Below are 20,675 nucleotides of genomic sequence, written 5' to 3' on the forward strand. Positions count from 1 at the left end.
ATAAAATAACAGAAGAGATATAAAGAAAGTACAATTGGCAATTGTGCCCAGTAAGTTTTTAACAGACTAAGCACAGACAGGGGCTCTTCTACTGAAATTTATTACATTTTTCCTTTTTGCACAACAGTGTATAATCCTAACAGACTTATCATGAAACCGTCATCCTAGCAAAACAGGCAACACAGCATCCACACTAATCTGAGTTCTCTCTCATGCTAGACACGATTCATAACATTGAATATGTACTCCACAAGACCATTTGCTCTTGCTCAGCACAGTGCAAATTCCACCCGATATACCAATAAATCACCCACAGACATTTCCTTAAAAGAAAGAAGTCAAAGGCTTCAACTGAATTAAAGGCAAACAAGACTGTTTTGAGCACCCGGGACTCCGGACAGATTCTGATAAAGCTGGGGTGCAGGACAGCTGCCTTATTTCTCTCTCTTGCTCTCTCCAAAAAGGCCTAGATGTTGTCACAACCACCACTGCAGTTGGTAGAAACACCGTGCTTGCCAAGATTCATTAGTTAATATTTTCAGACTGACATTTAGAAAATGTAAATTGCTATACAACGGTGATTACTTTCAGCATGTGAAATAATCTATTGCCTGATGGCTACTATTGTCTGATTGCATGATTTTATGGCATACTCTGGTATTTATATATCCCATTTAATATTCTTCTGGAGATTGTATCCAGTTTATGTTTACTCCCAGTAATTCAGTGGTGTATTTTTGCTCCCATTTAGCAGCCATATGGTTTGGTGCTACAGCTGCATTATAATCTGGATTCTTTTCCTTTTAAACATCTACATTATGATAGAAAAAATCCAAATATTTCTACAGATACTTAGCAAAATTTAACGATAAATAAATAGATGTGACATTTACTGTATTCAGAGTGAAAGATCTTTGGCAGCTAAAACCTCTAAGCTGTCACATATGCTTTTCTTAGCAAAGGGTATGAAGATCTGTATGTGTAAATGAGGTTCTACTTTGGCAAGAATTTTATAGATCCCTGACAATCTGATTTCTTTCTGGCTGATGGCAGTTAATATTGACCATGTCATTACTTCTCTACTCTTATTTCATTAGGCAATGCTCTAAGGTGGCTTTTTGCATCTATTGACATTTTCGGATCTCAATCAGGTCTCTTCTTTTTTATTTACAAAGGCCAATTGTTAAAGATATGCATGCAAACTGATCGCCTCCCAGTATAGTAATGCCTCTTTAATTAACCACATGCTCATTTACTGAATAATACATAATTGAAAACATTTGACAAATGTATGTTCAACTTAGCAAAAAGCTGCAGCGTGCAGAAATGCTGGCACTTTACAAGATTTAAGTGATAACATTTATTCTATATAATATTGAGAACATCATCATCTCATAACAACATTTGTATTAATATTTTTGCAGCCAAGACACTTGAATGGAATGATCTATAGGAACAGCAGTCAACAGCAAGAGCCTGCAAAGCAATCTTTCCTCTCCTGAGAAGTAGCCCATACATCCTAGATTTCCCTGAATATAACACGTGCAATGATAGCAATTTCACATACTCTCAAGAGAAAAGTTCCATAGCTATCATTTGGGTTTTTTCTTGAGTAGTCAAGCTGAGCGGAGCCCAACCGAGATCAAGGATTCACTGCAGCAGACCAGTGTGTCCAATTTAATTTTGCAGAAGGCAGAATTTAATTTTAATTGTGATCTGTGAGCCAAAAAATACATTAGAGATAACTTGCTTTTCAGTCCATCGAATTCCCACCAATTTCAAGGATGGATCTGCACCAGAGATCCATGGCAAAATATGGTTAGGTTTCTTTTCATCATCATCACTGCACGGTGGCAGTATGCCTTCACCTTTGTAGCCACTGCTAAGTCACAGAATCACTAGGCTGGAAAAGACCTCAAGGGTCATCGAGACCAACCACTCCTATCAACCACTAAACCATGTGTCTGAGCATCTCATCCCCCCGTCTTTTAAATACCTCCAGAGATGGGGACTCAATCACGTCCCTGGGCAGCCTCTGCCAGTGCCCAATGACCCCTTCTGTGAAAATTTTTTTTCTGATGTTCAGTCTGACCCTTCCCTGATGCAGCTTGAGGCCATTCCCCCTTCTCCTGTCCTCAGTCACTTGGGAGAAGAGCCCAACACCCATCTCTCCACAACCTCCTTTCAGGTGGTTGTAAAGAGCAATAAGGTCTCCCCTCAGCCTCCTCATCTCCAGGCTAAACAACCCCTCAGCCACCCCTTGTAAGACTTGTTCTCCAGCCCCTTCACCAGCTTTATTGCTCTTCTCTGGACACACTCCAGTCACCTCTCAGTTGTTCACTGCCTTTTACTGTTTCTCCTTTCTTTTTCCTCTTCTGCATTTTCACTTCCGATTCCCTCCAGAAGCCTTAACTTAATGCAGTTTCTTACCCTATTTGATAACATGGGCAACAATTAGACATTAAATAAATTAAATAGGAAATATTGTTGACATATGAGCTCACTGGGTGAGAGGGAGCTTTCGCTGCTAAAGCTGCCCATAAACTCAGGAAAACCATCAAGGAGCAAATGTAACTGTTTCATATTAGGAAGATTAAAATCGGAACCACAAATGTGGTTTCCAGCTTTCAAACTGCTGGGGTATCATGGTCCAACTGACCAGGCAAGATCTGGCAGCCTGGAAGAGGCTCCTGAAGGACACACGAAGCCCCCGGGGAACAGGCAACCCGCCGCAGGGCAGGACCTGCCATGCTCCCCTGAAAGGAGCTGTATGTAGGATAGCGTCTAGTATGCTCGCTGATGGAACAGAAAAGTGCTAAAGCAATTTGGGCCTGCATTTTTCTCTTCATGTCCTCCAACTCTAAGCTCCCGCCCATGAACACAAATTACTTTAGCTGGGGTATGTGCACGCTTAGCCGTGGGCAGCTTGCCAGCCTCTGCTAAAATAGGTACTGATAGATTCAGCACTCCTGAGTGGTATCCGCGCTGATGTTATCCGATGATGGCCACGGCCTTCTCTAAGGAAACCAACAGATGTAGCTCGATGCACAGAATATGCTCTTTCATGCACTAGCACCAGTCCAAAGGCTTTGGTTAAGTCTTCCTTCCATCTTAAGACAAATGGACTTCAAGGACTATAATTCTTTTAGTCGATTGAAGAGATTAATGAAATCCTATAATGGCTAATTAGGAGCTCTCATTGTCGTTCTGCGCATATTCCCTTTTGCATCATATACTTTTTCCCCTCCGGAAGCATAGAGTCACACTAGATACTGTCTATAAGTTGCTTACATTTTGCAAGACCTAAACAGTATTCCAAGAGAAGAGGAAAATGTTTCAATAACACACCTTTACCTCCAACACTGCAGATATAATTACAATTCTGACTAGCCCGGGTTTAGCCATCTGTTTTATCAGTGTCAATAAAGTGATTCTGGATTTACGTCACCACAAAACATGAGGTGAATCTGGCATCATACTAGTGTACTCACCCTCTGCGTTACGCAGAGAAAGAAGTAATCTTAGATGGACTGGGAAATGGTCTCCAGAACTTTACAATAATTTTCGTTATTTATTTATTTTTTTTTACAAATAATATGATTTATAATAATATTCTATATAAACAGACACCACTCAAGTTGACAGGTGAAACTACGCTTAATTACTATGCTAAATATTTAACGCTTTGGTGGCGTTCCCCTCTTCAATTGCCGTTCCACAACAAGCCTCTGAGGACTATCAAAACCACAAAACCAAACAGGACCACGATAGAGCTCATTTCCTGACATGAAGGAAGAATCCCAAGAAGAAATTCAAGTTTGTTTAAAAGAAAAAAGATAGAAGAGGAAAACCTTCACTTCCACCTCATTTTCTAAGAAATGGCAATTGACAATGAAGAACACTTAACACATTTCTTCAGATGACAGCCACTTTCAAAGGGAGCCCCAAATGTATAGAAGCAATAAAGTTAGAACAGGGTTCCATTTGGATAGTTAGTAATCCTACCAGGAAGGATTTTTCCCTATCTCTCACTTAATAAGGTTCCTGTGTAATGCTAAAGCAATAGGGGCCAATTTCAAAAGAAAAATGGGATGTCGTATCAGAGATGGCATTTCCACATAATAAGATCTCAGATTCATTTTGATTCATTTACAGCATGAGAGCTCACTGGATATTTCAGTGGCATTGCATTGGAATAGATGGGTTTGGGTCAGGAATAAATCCAGGGGGTCAAACCCAACATGCTTCCCCATATTATTTTTGTCTAGTTTGGAGTTTTGGTGTTCCTGAAGACTAGATGTTTGATGCACATGAAAAAGTATAGGTAAGTAAAACCTCCCATGTCTTTCATTCTGTTTGCAAATGCTTTCTGGTTTTTTTTTTTCAGCTATTATATTGCCCAGTCTACTAAATCCATTGTATCTTATGCCTTACTTTTAAGGTGCGAGCTTATTCTCTTCGTTTGTTAGTGACTTGACTTCCGTCTCTCATTTGTGCAGCCACCTGGATTCACGTAGCTCCATCTGCTCCACCAGCAGCCACTTTACTGCTCTGCTCAGCAGCCCTGGGCAGCTCAGAATCCCCTCCATCAATTCTCAGCATCCTCTTCACAGCTGGCTTCAGCCAAAGGACAAAGGGATTCTCCCACTCCCTATTTGTGGGCCTGAGCAGTGAACTGAATCAGCCTGCTGATCTAGCTAATGAACGTGAGAAGGGATTAATAGGGCTGTGGGGAAAGGGAAGAAAGGATTAGTTGTAAGTGGGGTAGGTGGGTTGATGCTACAATGAGGAATGGTGAAAGGGCAGGGAAAAAGCCCTTTCTGAAGGCAGCACAACTCTAACCTACCTTAGTACAACAGTGAAATCAGTGACATCGTTAGCGACATTAATCCTGGAGAATCCACTCTCGATAGTGTATTCTCACAGTTCTCTATTTCTGCAAAAAGGTTTTCCTGATTAGAAAGAAATAGCTACCACCAGGCTCACAGCAGGACTGGATTTGACCTCTTAACCCACTGAAAAATAATGTATCTGACAAATATTGTCCCATATTCATAGCAAACAAGCACCTTTCTGTTCCCAGCAGCACTCAACCCGAAGATGTTGATTCATCTTCCACCCTTTTATTCTTCAGTGCTGGTGAGAACGTTGAATGCAACCCCGGGACGGGTTTTTATCTTTTAAAAAAGAGAGATGGAAAAAATCTGCAAGCAGAGGGAATCCCTAGCATCAATATTTAGGATGCATATTACTCAAAACTGAGTCTTACAGCCTTTTAATAAGCTACAACTTGTATCAGAGCGAAGGCTGTAAAAGCTTGCCTTCACGCACAGCACTGTAGCAGAAGTAACCATTCCAACAAATTCATTTCCACAAGGAGCAATGGAGTCCTTGTAGCCCAGATTTAAAGAGGACCTCTGTAGCTGTCTCACATCATATGAGAGAGCACACAACACACCGTAGGAAATGGAGATGTAAAGCCCAAACACAGCTGTATCTGGCCTGTCTCTAGAAGAGCAGCTGACCGTAAAGAATATGGCAAGGATTAATAGCACATCCTTGGGTAAAATTCTGCCCAGTAGAGGTCATTGGAAAACACCTATCACTCCACTAAGATCTGGTGTTCCCCTCTCCAGACAAGCTTAGGCAAACTCTTCTACAGCTATGGACTGAGCGCGCACTCCAATGTGCATACGCTTATAGGGATCAGGAACTTCACATGCCGCTCAAATTTCGGCACTGATTGAACCTGAAATGTTTGAGCAGGCAACTGCAGAGCAGATTCTACCCTAACTCATGCAAGCTTTGGACTCCACAATTAATTCCACACATAAAAAGGGCAGTGCCCAGATTTCATCAGACCACTGCAGATTTAATACATTTGAATTATACATGTTTATATAGTCAGAGCTTTTAATTCTGGAGTATATTGGCTTTCCTTGCCTGATTGTATAAAATAAGAATGCAACTGAAGGCATTATATTCCATTCAGTACAATTAATTTTTCTGTCTGATCACATTGCTTGCTGTATAAAAAATGGCCAGAAATATAAGGACAGTTTTATTTGTATAAAATGAGTATCAATTAATTCATGATAGTACAAAGTCATTAAAAAATCATTAATACTGAGCAGGTGACTGCTTTCGATGGAGATCATACTTGCATAAATAAGAAAAAGGCGATGCAGGCAGTTTTATTCTAGGAGACCAAGCTACCTGCTGAAGCCCTTTAAGGCTAGCATCCTCCTGAAGTCACTGACCTCATAATTAAGTCAAATTACAAATTAAAATGAATAATAAATTACCAAGAGTTGATTATTGGGGACACTATTCCTCATTAATGCTCACATTTTTGCAGTGACGTGTTTATGAAAAACTGTTTTTAATAAAAAATCTCTTTCAAAGCGAAAAGGTGAAGAAAACACTTTGAATACATTTGAAAGTCCTGGGTAGGTGGGCATGTTGAAAGAAAACCACAGAAGACAATTATTATCTGTTTGTTATAATCAAGTAAAAGGAAGACAAGGGCAGGTTTCTGATAAAGGCGAATCATGTGAAAAAGCAGAATGAGAAAAATCACCTGTGTAATATTGTAGCTACATTCATCTCTCTTGCTTCAAGATTTAATCTACTACAATGCTATTAGCCATGTGTCAGTCAGGAAGATAAAGATGTTAATGATAAAATTTTATATGTGTCAAAATAAGAGCTCAGTTTAAATCTTCTTGTACAAATCTTAGATTAGGTTATCATTAATTATAAAAGTAATAGCAATACGCTTCTTCCCTTTAAGCAAAAAACCAATTTCAGTCCAAGAGAATGAAATAATATGAATTTTCCCTTAGCACAGACATTACACATGATCTTATTTGGCATTGCCTGCTAAGGAACACTATTTTAATCTCCATCGTTTCCATCCCCGGGTCCCAGTCGTGCCATTAATTACATACATGCCTTATATTTAAGCACATGGAAGTTCAACTCCAGGGCTCCACATCCCAGTGCGACAGCCCTCAGAAAAGGATCTATCTGCATTTCACATGGCCACCAAGAAAATATGGGTTTGGGCGATTTAGCCAACTCCCAAAGCTTCCATTGCAAGTAACACGGCTCGGTATCATACCACAAATTCTTCAGTTTACGGCAGGAGCAGGGCTGGTAGCACAGAAAAAGGAAGGTAGAAACTTCCTAAAATACCTTGATATTTCCTTGGCTTCAGAGTATGGCTGTGTTTGCAATACTGCATCCATGAATTTAATTGAAGCTGAAGACAGGTACAATTCACAATATGGTGCTGGAACATAAATCCGCAGGGAGCAGAAAGCAGAAATAAAGTCTGAAACTGCTCAGTGAAGAGCTTCATGCCCTTCAGAAATGAGTCCTCAGCTGTAGTTAACACTTTTCCTTGTACCTCGCCTGTCTCCAGCACAGAGGATCACTGTGCTCAGCACACTGCCACTGAAGTGGCCACAGATGTGTCCTGGCGCTGTGCTCTTTAGTTCTGGGGATGCAAGCTGAGACAGCTACATCTTAGCAGAAAACAGTAAGATACCAATTCTCTCTTGGGAACCGGCAGTTTCCTTGTCAAAGAGATACCTGTTATTCCAGTCTCTTAACAGAAATAATTTGCCACCACAAGATATCAGCAAGAACTGAGGTTGTGAAAAACACATCAAGTCTAACCACTGATGTTTGTCAGTAAAAGTTCAAGGCAACCACGGTTATTAAATGAATAAGGAAAAAGCCTCAATATTCTGTAGAGATTTAACAATGATAAGATGGACTTCTGATGGGACTCCTTCTTGCAACCATGAGAAAACAGAGAGAAATGAAGGAGGGTCATGGCTGCACAGGACTTCACACCCTCCCATAACTGCATGACGTGGTCCAGACACCTCTTCCCTGCAATGTACTCGACCACTCCATTATTTCCTGGGCTCATGCACACATTTTGAGTCATTCTTGAAGAAGCACGAGAATGTTTCTCCATCAGATTCTGCCACTAGTTAGCTTAAATGCCCTAGTCAAACTCCAGTTCTAGTTAAAAAAATATTTTACTGCCATTTAAACCTAAAACTGCACGAACTTGATCCAAGAACTGGGAAATGCTCCTTAGTCTTGTAGTCTAGACACAGCTGAAATGGTTGGCATTACATCTGAGACGTTTTACTTATACTAAAAATGGTGAAAGACGTCTGGAATAATAAGCTAAACAAACCAGCTGCATTGGCCATTGTGTTCTTTACGTGTTTCTCTGGACTGTGGTCAAGACTACACTGAGTTTTGAGTTTTGCCACAGGGTCAAACCTCGGCTGTCTCTGTACCGATCTCAGAACAAGTCCTGCTGACATCAGTGCCACAGCATCCGTTGTGCCTGCGGGCTGGGCAAAGAACCAGTAAAGCTGCAGCAAGGACAATGCACCATCCACGAGCAGGAAAGCTCTGAAACAAAGCACAGGAGAAGGAAGGTAGAAGTGGGATTTGTGCTAGTTCCGCTATTTGATGATATCCAAGTTGCACAGAGGTGTACTTCTTCACTGCTGTCTTGTAGCAGGTCTTGCGATGAGAACAAAGGAAAACTGAGGAGGGTGCATTTTGTTAGTCTTGAAGACATACAGGTCTGCAGCTATGGCACTGCTGTTATTCTTCTCCAACTCTACCGAAAAGGAACAAGTCCAGAAACGTTTTAACCAGGTACTGACCCAGCTATTGGAAAAAAACACCAAACATAAACATGAGCTACTTTGTTAAGAGTGATCTTGCCAAGACCAAATGTTATAGTGAAGAGATACAGGCAAAGATGTTATGGATGTGGCCAAAATTAACTGAATGTGGAGGCAAAGAGAGAAGATAAGGAGATATAATTCTATTGGGCTAAATGGCAAGGGAGTTTCAGAAATCTGACATTGATTACAGATGCATTACTGTCACGTGCAAGGCTTATGTGAGCTTAGATTTATACCTCAGTTATAATATCCAGTGGTGACTCAGTTAATGATATCTCCTTTGTCCCATGTTTCTCTAGATCAAGCGGAGCAGATCATTATGAATAATGATAATGGTTTGGGTCTCAGAGCAAATTTGCACAGATAAGCACATGCCTATGGGTGATGTGGCCTCATACACAATAATTAAGCACATACGCCATGGGAAATGATATAGAAAATAGGTAAAACTGTTCCTTTACAAGAATTTTTTTTAAGATTTTGGACCTGAAAAGCTGTACTGTGTGCCTGTTCGCAGGTAGCTGGCAGATTGATTTTAAGAGTTCACAGCCCAGAGGGTTTGCCTACATGAGAGCAGAATACGGTGCAGAAATAAACACAAATGCTACTTCTGAGCACGCTGACCAGTCACAGAGCAAAGCAGTAACGTGCAGGGACACCAGAACCTGCTTCTAAAACCCCTCAAGCCGCGTGAGGATGTCGCTGTGCCTGGCCCCAGGCACCCGACAGAGCCACTCCACACCTGGAGTGCAACAGCCAACTCGAAGCCGCTCAGCTTCCTGCGACCGGCAGCTCACTGCACGCTACAGAGGCTCTGGCAAATCTACTAAAAGTCTTCAGACGCACTACTCTAAATTGCCATCAGCGTGGCTGCTTGCATGCAACTGTAGAAGCAGAAGCTGTAGAGCAGAAGTTGGTCTATTGAACTGTAGGAGGTAGGTGGATGGTTCCAGAGGGATCTATTCAAATATCCTCTGTGACGATGGGGTTTCACAAGTTAACAAGGTTACTCTGAAAAACTTGCTTTTGTGAAAATGTCGCTCATATTTTTGCTTCTAGGATCAACACGGCAAGTAAGACTGTCTCACACCCTCCGGCAGCTTCCAGTGGAAAAGTTTAGAGGCTTATCATTTCATCAGTTGCAATCAGTTCAAAGGAGAATTTTGCCATTTAATGCTTTTAAGGTTTTCCAGTGGGTTGCCTATGTGAGAGCAGCAGCTGACATCAGAGAAATGTCATTTAGCAACTGCTATATGGGGGGAACAGGCACTTCTACATCTCCAAACAAGAAAAATGTTTAGGAGAGCTTCAAGATCTTTTCAGGCAACGTCTCCCATCTTTGGAGGAGTTTTTCTCTACTAGTTCTGAGCTTTATTATAGGCTCTCTATACAGCTAATACTTAACACAAACAGAGAGAGGTACTTCCAAAGGGTGATTTGGCTTTTGATGGCCTGGATAGATAGCTTTACTGTCAGTGCCAAGATCTTTGAGTTCATCAGTTCATTCTCTCTTAAGACCTCTGGGCACAATTCAGCTTCAGATTAAGGCACCTCCATTTGGATGTCTGCATGCAGATCTCTATATGTCCATTATATTGAGAAAAATCTTGTCATTAGATTGGGAATTTGAGGGCTGGATTCACTTTGCACCCAACTAGACTAAACCTCTGCCTAAGGCCCAGTTCTTCATGTGCCTTAGAGCTCACCAGCACTCCTTGCAGCTTTTTAATTACGAAGCTTCTCAAGGTGTCCTGCAGCACTTGCTCAGCAGGTGCCTTAATTTGCAGTGCCCGTTATTAGGGCTGAGCACCTCTTTCCTGGCGTTACTGAACCCGAGCAGACCACAGTGATGGTCGCACCATGTCAATCCGAAAGCTGCAATGGTGCAACAGCTTGGCTTGCTCTAGTCTTGGGAGTGTCCACGAAAGACAGTGTTGTTCTATCCTCAGCCAGAACAGTTGTTCTGTTCTCTGTTCTTGTTATATGCTACAACGGCAGATATATACTGCTACAACGGCAGTATATATACATAATGCTGAAGAAGCATTAGTGTTTGTGCTGGCCTTATGGTACCTACCCCCGGAACAGTTTTCACGGAGCTTCTTCAGCCTGTATTACAATTTATATGAATACTTTCCAGTCTTTAATGGACTGGCCACCAAAATATCCCTGTGAAACAGGGAAGAACCCCCGCCTCAGCAACACAGACTACAGTGTGAAAAGATGGAGCTTTCTGTGAGATTCTTTATCTAAGAAAAATTTGTCTCAACCACAGTAAAAGGCCTTATAAGTTGGCTAAAAAGGCTTCTCTAGAGGGGAGAATTCCTCTCCTCCCTCTGCCCTGTGCTCATAATTCCCTGGGTTTTGACACTGCTTTGCAGAGTTCAGGTTAGCCCATCCTCACAGGCTCTAAGGAGGTATCACAGGAGCTGACACGGTGGGACCATTAAACTGCCTGCCAAAAGCAGCCCCAACAGGAAAGCGAGCCTCCAGGATTTAGAGTAGGAAGAAGAGAGTTCTCCAGCTACCTAGGTTTTTCTTTGAAAACTCATTGCAGGCAGTCTAAGACTAAAACCTCCTGCCTTGAGTTACCCGAAACGAGAAGGAGAAGATGGGTGGCTTCAGGCTAAGGAAGTGAATTGGCCAGGACGTGCATCTTAGTCTGCCACAGAATGCAGAGGAGACGATAGCGTGTTTTCTTTTCTTTTCAGTGCCACAGCATTGGACTACAAGGCCTAATATTTTCTGTAGGAATGTAATACCTAACATTTCATACTAGTTCCCACAGGTGCTTTGAAAGACTCTTTCTAGAAAAGATAGTCGCACATCTACTGAACAAACTCAAGGAAAATGCAGCTGGATTCTTCCATTTTTCTAGGACACATTTTCTCAGAGACAGCTTTTAATGCTTTCTGGTAAAATGAATTGAACTAGCTGCACATCGGATCCCTGACCAATAACACAAATTACAGAATACAATAAGAACATTTCAAACACCTTGAAGCAACACGTACAAGGATTTCGCAGAGTGAGGTCAAGACAACATTTTGGGTATCTTAATCCTGCTGGTGAAACTAAGTGGCATCAAACAAATCAGTGGCTGCAAAGGCCACTGTAACATCAACTCGATCTTTGTCACCACTGCTTAAAGGGAGCCAGATCCTGCACTTAATAATCCCCTGGGGAAATACCTCATAAAGAGAGTATAGCACTAACCTCTGCTTCCAGCTTCACTCTCAGTGCAGCTAAGAGGAGAATGCGACCTTTGGCAACTTGATTAATAGCAAATTAACAGATGGCTTTGGACTTTACTTCAGATCGTTTGCTTATCCCCGTGTCTTGCTTTCCTCCCTGAGACCCAGCAAACACCACCTCTGCACACACTGAAAGTCTTCAGAGAGCAGTGGAGCTGCGTATCCATGGTCCACAACCTGCCCCAATGGAGTAGCTGGTTTCATCCTGGATGCAATGCCTGTTTTTAAGAAGCGTTGCTCATGTTTTTGACATTTTACAAAGGTTACGCTGAAATTTATATGAAAATAACATGGGAGAGGTGCCTATGGAAAAATACAGCATTGGTACTCAGAGCCCCAGTGAACAGCACATTAAATTAAATGAAGCAGCACTGATGCAACAAATTTCCACCAAAACCCCATGATTTATCACAAGCATAACCTTCTCTTCTGTATGTAATTAAAACAGACTCCAAGTAGTACAACTGAAACAGATTAAGCACGTCTTACCTGGAATAGGTATAATGGGAATGCTTTCATTGGGGACCACACGGGGGGAACTGCTGTCCTCCACATAGAAATGGGCAGTCTGAAAACACTTTCTGTTAAAGGAGAAGGAAAAAAACCAAACAGATTCAGTGCAAGAAAAACTGCCCTCTGAAAAAAACAGCCAAAAACTTTTGCACATGTTCTGCTTCTCCATTTCCGTTCCATACTTCCAGACATTATAGTTTTAAAACACTGATGCATGAAAACATACATGCATTTTCTACAGTTACTGTCCTAACTCTGGATTCTGGTGTGCTCTAATTCGTTGACATCTGACATCTACCCATCATAAACACCTCTGTACATTATCGCTAAGTAGTACTGAAAGTGAAATTATAGTCACAAAAGTCAGGCAGGTTTCAAATACATCATTCAGAAAAAAACTTCTGCACACAAGAAACATACTCAGCATGCAATTCAAGTCAAAGTCTACTTAAAACACTAGCATTTCCAGGGAAAATACACTTACTGTAAAAGTTTCAGCTGTCTGACAGCCAACAGCATCTGTAACTGCTGCACAAAATGATGTTCTCCTCTGAAAGTTATCCTTCAAACATTACAGTTTTTTGTCTGTTTTTTAACACTAAAGCCATACAACCCTCGCCCCATTCTCCTCCAAATTTGTATTAACATGCCGCAACAGAAAAATGCCATAGACACTTAGCTTGGGCCCCAGGACTCATCTCTGTAGAGGCCTGTAAAGAATAGGAGAACTTAAATCCTCTTGACTGTTTTTTTTTTACCTGTATTTAATGCAAAGCAGAGAGCACAGGCTGGTCATCACAGAAAAGGTACTGAGCAGAATACCATCAAGAGATCCGAGAAGACTCTGCATGGTGATGTTAACTGAGGCAGGGTTTTCCAACACCAGCGTCACTGCTCATTGCTCACTTAATGAGCTGCTTGAGGCTGGAACTGAATATTTAATGAGTCTTGCTTGGTGTGAGCAGCTATTGTGGCAGGAGAAGGGTCTGCTCTCATCTGTCGGGGCGCTTAACAATAGCTTCCCATTGCAGAAAGATCCCCCTCACTTCAGCCCTTAATGAACTGAGCCCCAGCACCTGAGCAAAGTGTACGGGCGCCCTTCTGAGCTGAGCCTTTTGTCAAGTCACTGGTTCCCTTGCTCAAACATCTCTGTACGTAGTGGCTTCTAAGTTTCTGCCTTGCAGCGTGCTGCTCTGTAGCTCGGGCACTGCGCTCTCCACAGAGCCCACCCTGCAGAGCCAGCTTTGCTGACTTTGACAAAGCAATTTGTGCTCCTTTTGTTTTCAACATCCATACATGCCAGACAGCAAAAAAAAAAAGTCACTGCAAACCAAACCACTCTCTTTGCAAAACCAGAAACTAAAATAATCTTCGCGCTCTTGCTTTCTATGCTTTTCTACCGCGCACAGTGCTTTATAACGCAAGCACATGCTACGGCAGCACAAGTACAACTTAAGACAATAGAAAGCAGAAGAGAGCAGATTTCACAGCATGGAGTAACTGTCTCGGAGCAGCTTTCTATTTTCAGGCACAATGTCTTGCATTGTGCTCAAGTTATTTATTTAGTGAGTATGCTTTTGTTAAGAAACACCATAAGGTGAATTCACACACGAGGATGCAAGATGTGCAATAGTCTCACAGTATCTAAAAACATTGGTTTAACTCCCCCCACCCTACTTGCTCCCTGTTCTCATTTTTTTTAGCAGCTTTTATTTTGGACAATGCACACCCTGGGGGCAAGCAGCAGAATAAATCAGTCACACATAAAGAAGAAACTATGAATATGAAACAGGCAAAATGTTCCTGATTTTGATGTATTTGGGGCTCTTTCCCTTGAGTCAGTACTACAAAAATCCTTCAACGGCTTCTCCCAGTAATGAAGGCCTTATGAAGGTGTTTGATAAAAAGACAGACCTTTACGTAGGGATTTACAGGGTTTTTTTAAAGCTGATGATACTTATGAAAAGCAATTATTTTTTGTAATTTGTTATTTTATACTCTGAGAGGCTCTGATAGGCTGGCATGATGTTTTTTTTATGCAGCCATAAGACAGCTTCTTAATAGCCTCAAAACAAGTAATTGTGTTGGATAATCACATTGTGTGATACTGTATGGCCCACGATGGCAGTGGTGGAATACCCAGTCCAGCATATCTCTGCTGAGCACCATGTTGGAATAACAATGTATTAAATGAATATTTCACACAGTAAGTTTTCTGCAATCATTAATGTCATTAGCAATTCTGTATTTTATTTCCGGAAGAAATCTGTAGCTGTTTTAAAAAGGCAGTCACCACGGAATGCGACTGAAGTTTTTCTAAAGTCACAAACATCACGCCACAATACACTCTTGCCTTTCGTATACACATATATAATGCAGCATGCGCCTTACTTCACAATGCTGGAAACTGGTGCATCAGGTGAAGAGATGCTTGAAAACTCTTTTTTTTCTCTTCCCTTGCTCATAATAGCTCTAAATATTCCAAGTTTTGCCTCTATAGCTGAGCTTGCTGTGCACAGGCCATCTCCTCTCTGACCTGGTACCCGCCTCCACATCTCAGGGGCTCCCAGTGACAGCAGAAGGCATCGCTGATGGGACTACACAGACTCAAAATCGAGACCAAGATTAAGTAGACTGATCTTTAAAAGACCTTTTATGACAGGTTTCACAAACTTGCTGGATGAATTTTACAGCAAGTTCTGCTGACTGCATCTGTTTCCCACCCTTCCACCTTCTCCTCCGTGCAGCTCCAGGAGTGGGCACTAGGCAGACACCTGAGGTCCCTAGTTTGGAGAATGTCCATTTTTCAGCCCGAGACTGACGTGGTGAGGAAACGCCGAGGTCCAAGAAAAGCTTTTTTGCAAATTCGTGTCTAGTCTGTAATAATAAATACTACGAACTGGGATTCATGGCTACTGAAAGGCATTTCAGACAAGTTACTATCTGCTTTCTCCCCCAGTTTAGGATGCACCTTTCCATCCCTCGACATTTCCCCTACCGGTTACCTTTCCCTCAGTATATGAACCTTAAGTGGCAGCAGTTGCTAAGGCTACGAGAGGCTGCAGTAAATCTGTGTGTGTATATGGGGAAGGCTGGATAAAGGAAAAGGATGAGAGTAGAAAATTGCTTGTTTCGAGTCACTGGAGAAGCAGCCACGGAGTGAGGTCGGAGTAGATGCAGGGCTAGACAAGGTGCAAGTCTACAACTGTTTTCATGTGAGCACTTTAGCCTGTAACTTTTAACCCCAGTGTGTATACACAGACTGGTGTTTGCACCTGTGTGCCCATTTTCCCAGGAAACCAACGCTGTCTGCAGGAAAAAACTCAGATTATTTTCTGACAGAAGCAGTCCTTAGTGAATGAGTGATCAGGAATTGTTGACAGCCTGAACAATCATTAAAATCTTTACAATCAAAACACTAATTTTTGATAAATTCTTGTATTTCTGCAGCACAGACTGAGGAAAAGCAAATCACAGCCTTGATTTTACTTCCAGAATATTTCAGAGAGCCCGCATCTTCTCTGCAATATACCAGAAAGGCTGTTGTCTCTGAAATACGCCTGTGTGCAGTGAAGCACACCGTTTTCTCTAGCCCCATATGTTTTTTCGGCTCCTTTTCCCTCGGGTACAATAACTGTGCGAGATTGTGGTGATCAGACACACGGTTGTCACATATGGACCAAAATGCAGAAAGTAAACCACTGCAAGATTAGCATCTCCCCGGAGAAGGAGCAGAGGCAAGGTCTGGAATGCAAAGCTGAAGCAAGGGAGAGCACCCCCCTGCCCACAATCTTTTTTACAGAGATACCAGCAGCGGATTATTAAAGCAAACTAACAGGATGCAAAGTCCAGAGCAGGAGCACCTTATTATCAAGCTGCAGGCATAAAAATATGCCAAGAGATGGTCCCGATTAGCTGGGTTAAACGCTTGTTCCATGTCCACTGAGCAAAATATCAGATTAGCTTCTGTAGAAGAGATGCCCTGTGAGATTTTGACACTCAGAACAGGTTTCCTTGGTTATTAGCTAATAAACCTCAAGCCGCTTTCCCTTTATACTCATCTAAAAGCAAGAGGGAGAACCGGATCACATAACGGCCTGAAAGCATGGAAGCATTTCATTTTTGTGTGGAAGATACTGCCATGGTGTTTAGCTAATATTGCCTCCAAAACAAACACACAGTGCACATGGCATCCATGGGAGTGCTGGGAACAGCTCTGAGGGCAGCATTTGGCCTTTCCTCCTCTGCACTCCATCCAGCATCCCCTGATCTGTGCTGCCAGGAGAGGGATCAGCACTGCTCCAGAGCAGCTGAGGCAGGGAGAGAAGGAGCAAGGGGATACTGCAGAGGGAAGCGACTGCTTCCACAATGGGTGAAACCACCAGGACAGTGCTGGAGCACAGGAAGAATCAAAAGGGAATGCCTCGCTTTCTGGGGATACCCAAGAGCCATGTTGTGCCTCACACACTGAAGCGACTGGCACATCCATTGCTCCCTTCTTCACTGGGGATCCACTCCTTCTCCCAGGCATTTCTGTTCTGTATTTCCTCTCCAAGGCTAGCCAGAATTACAGTACTTTATTTTTGTAATAGCACCTAGGACCTCTAGGCTCCTGGTTCCTTGCAGCTACTCTCTCCTCGGGTCACTACCTCCCAGTCCTTAGCTGGTGGGCAGAACAGTCGAGATCAACCCAAAATCTGCGGCAGCCCTTTAAAGCCGGCTGCACAGGACAGGGTATACTCTTTATCAAATGCAACCTGGCTCTGCGAATAACCCTCAAACAAGGATCCAAAGACAAGGAAATGGCGCTTTTCACTACTTCCGCACATTCATTCTCACTTTCAATAGAAGAAAAGATACTTCAGATTCTCATTGAACTGTTTTGTATGTTTTCCAGGAAATACAATTAAGATTGGTCTCTGCTGGCACCAAAACCAGAGTACGTATGCAGTCAAGTATACTAGTAACACATGGCTCTGCACTTTAAACTAGCTTCACTACTCCTTGGCAAGCATTTGTCACTGTCAGAATTGGCAATGACTCCTCAGAAAAGAGCTGCAGACTTCCGAACAACAGAAGTGCTGCAAATCATGACCATGTCACCAGCAGAGCAGCGGATGGGAGCCTGGACAACAGCTGTCCCCAGTCTGCACTGCTTGAGCCGGGGTCATCAGTCACTGATTTTTATGAGCAATAAAACTGACTCAAGCGTTAAGAAGAAAAAGAGAAGAGAAAACCACATGAAAAAAATCTGATCTTATGAATATGAATAAGTGACCAGCATGGAGCAGTGATAGGACATTCAGTATATCAGAGGGGCATCTGCATTTACGCTTTTTTTGGCCAGAAAATGGCTTATATTGCCCAATTTTTCTTGAATTATTTTCCTTCCCAAGTCTTAACGATAAATGATCAGAATTCAAAAGCTGAGTTATAAAAGAACCTATGCTACGCTGGAGTGGTAAGGCAGTGAAGGCTGACTGAACTTCAGTTATGGGAGGATACACAAAGCAGGAATGCATTAAAACCAAGAGAATAAAGGAAAGCTGAAAAAGGAGGAGAATTTCCCTACAATAATGCTGATTCTTCTGCATATCCCCCCCGGAGACAATTCACCTTCTCCCCACAAAGCAATTTCTGCCTGTAATCTTCTTGAGCACTGCTAAGCATTGCACGGATATAATAACTGGAGCGGTCTGGACGGTACATGGATAGGTTTCAGAAGTTCACAGTGTGCCAGGTCCTCGGCATCCTTTCCTAGTCAAAATGGCGAAAAGCAGACTGTCCCTTTGATGGGCCTTCCTCTGGGCAAGGAAAAATGCCTTTTCACACTACTGAGTTGTTACACACTCCCACAGTCTCCAAAAGCAAAAGCAAAAAGAATCCAAGCGCTTAATCACCGGTCCAACTACGTGTACTTTCAACCACACATTCTGCAGTATCACAGAGAAACAAAGATGGGGAAAAGGCAAATGGAAAAAAAAACCCAAGAAGGTGGACAAAACTTTGAGATGGTATTTGTGATGAAGAACACACCACTAGTAAAACTGTCCATCTGAAAAACTAATCTGCAAACAAGATCAGGGATTTTTTGACACAGAAAGACAGCTAATTTAATATTTATGGCTTAAATTTGCCAGCTGACTACACAGCTCTCCACAAAATTAAAACTACTCTTCTGATCCTCTGAGATTCTATCCTGCACCAGAGACTAGACGCCCATTTACATCACATATGGTATTGAACTGAGACATTATACAAGAAATAATAATTTTTAGAAGGGTATTCAAATAATTAAGCAATTAAGAAATGACAGCACACACCAGGATGAGCTGCTTTCCAGGTCCTTCTCCCTTCATCAGCTGCGTGACCAGGAAGTGCCCAGGTGGCCAATGCAGAAATGCACTTAGAAAGCTCTTTAACTGCAAATTCTAAGTGCATAAATTTTGGTTGAACTCGGCACAAACATTTTCCACGCTTCCTTGTCCCAATTTTCCTGGTGTCTCTAGAGAGCAGCAAAGGCAATGGTGAAACCTTGTTTGTGAGGACACTTGTCCCTGTCGCGCCTGGTAGCCAGTTACTCTCCCAGTGACCTCTGACAGGGCTGGCAGCATCAGACCTTCCCCTCCTGCTTTAATCAATCCTCCCAACAGCTGTGGTGGACACCCTCATTAATTTTACAGATGACTGACCAGGTTTTACTCATCAGTATTTTCTGCTGCAAGACCCTGGTTGTATGTATTACCACTCAAAACTTTAATGCCTTCAAGCAAAAAACAGGGTAGAGAAACCTATGGGTGCTATCTTAAAATGGTTTAAAAATTAGGCACGGTTTTCAAAACCAAAGGGATGCCTGATGTATTCACTCTCCTCTCCCTCAGCCAACTATTTATTTAATGCAATATTCATCAGAAAGACTAGGAATTCATAGAGGAAAACAAAGAGATGCCTTTTCCAATCAAACAATACCATAGGCAGTTCCCACAAAACGTGTACTTCCATTGCCCTAAACATCATGTAATATTAAAAAGGAGCCTAAAACTTTCTCACAGAAGGAAGATGAATTTCACCAAGTGAAGAGTTGTTCTGTAATCACAAGAGCTGCAGCAATCAATGAAGATTGCCTCTTACTAGAGAGGAGCTTTTAGTAGCACCTCCAAGAACTCATTCCTGATATTATCATTTCAGGACATGAGCTCCCATTGGGATGAATCTCAGGCAAGGAAAGAATAAAGACAGGGTGACACACCAGGAGGTTAAAACACAGGTATTTTTAAACACAAAGTGTAATTCATCTGGATTGTAATTGTTATAAGAAAAAACAGTACAGAAATGATCCCACCTAACAGAGGACAGCAACTGGGTCTCTCTTCGGAATATTCACCTCAATGTCCCTAATTACTCCTACCTAAATACTTTCAAAATTAAAGAGCCCTGCTCTTCCCTTTGCAAAAATATCCTTTTCTTCCGCTGAATGGGACATGAGGACATTGAGCTGACATTTATTTCAGGTATCCCAAGCCACAGGCTGGGACCTAAACACAACACAAAAGCATGCTAAAAATTTAGACACAGTTTTTTCCTCTGTTTTGAGGGACTTGACCACCTTCAGGCAGAAATGCAGTTTGTTAAATATAATGGAATACTCAATGGGAAGCTCCCTCTTTTCATCAGACATGTCCACGTGCACCTGGATAAAACTGCATGGGAGAACTAGGAAGATTTCCCAGCACTGCTGGACTTATTTCATGTGTAGCTTATTTGGAGCCAGGGTAAAATACTTAAGGTGTGATTATTTCCATTCTCTTTTCATCACAGTGTATTTTGAGGGTGGGCTTTTTTCCACTGGCCATTTCAAAAAGAAAGAGCTACTTCGAATTTTTTATGGTCTCTCCATTAACTCTGTTTAGAATGCAATTAGAAATGGCACAAAAAGATACCTTTGGAAACACAGCACAAAGGAAAAGAAAAGAGCAGCTGGCACCAAGAGCAGAGAAGCAAATTATTTAGTACCTGGCAGATAATGAGAACACTGAAAATACACTACTTAACGCTAGAGCTCTGATAGGGCTGCGTACGTCACCTCATCTCGCTAATACAGACAGACGGGGTGGCAGCCAGCTGGTCCTCCTTCCCCACCCATCTCCCTGAAAGCAAAGATTTGTAAGCTGCCACATAATAA

At 42.2% G+C, this 20,675-nt stretch overlaps 1 protein-coding gene across 2 annotated transcripts in view; it reads right to left on the minus strand.

The window, feature by feature from the left end:
* PTPRG (protein tyrosine phosphatase receptor type G) overlaps positions 1–20,675 on the minus strand; it is a 416,754-nt gene that overhangs the window by 31,347 nt on the left and 364,732 nt on the right. For both annotated transcript variants that reach the window (XM_054076618.1, XM_054076619.1), the window contains exon 14: positions 12,470–12,561. In XM_054076618.1, the coding sequence (XP_053932593.1) occupies positions 12,470–12,561 (92 nt within the window). The remainder of the gene's footprint in view (positions 1–12,469; positions 12,562–20,675) is intronic.

This window comes from Cuculus canorus, chromosome 11 (genome assembly GCF_017976375.1).
Source record: "Cuculus canorus isolate bCucCan1 chromosome 11, bCucCan1.pri, whole genome shotgun sequence".
NCBI lineage: Eukaryota > Metazoa > Chordata > Aves > Cuculiformes > Cuculidae > Cuculus > Cuculus canorus.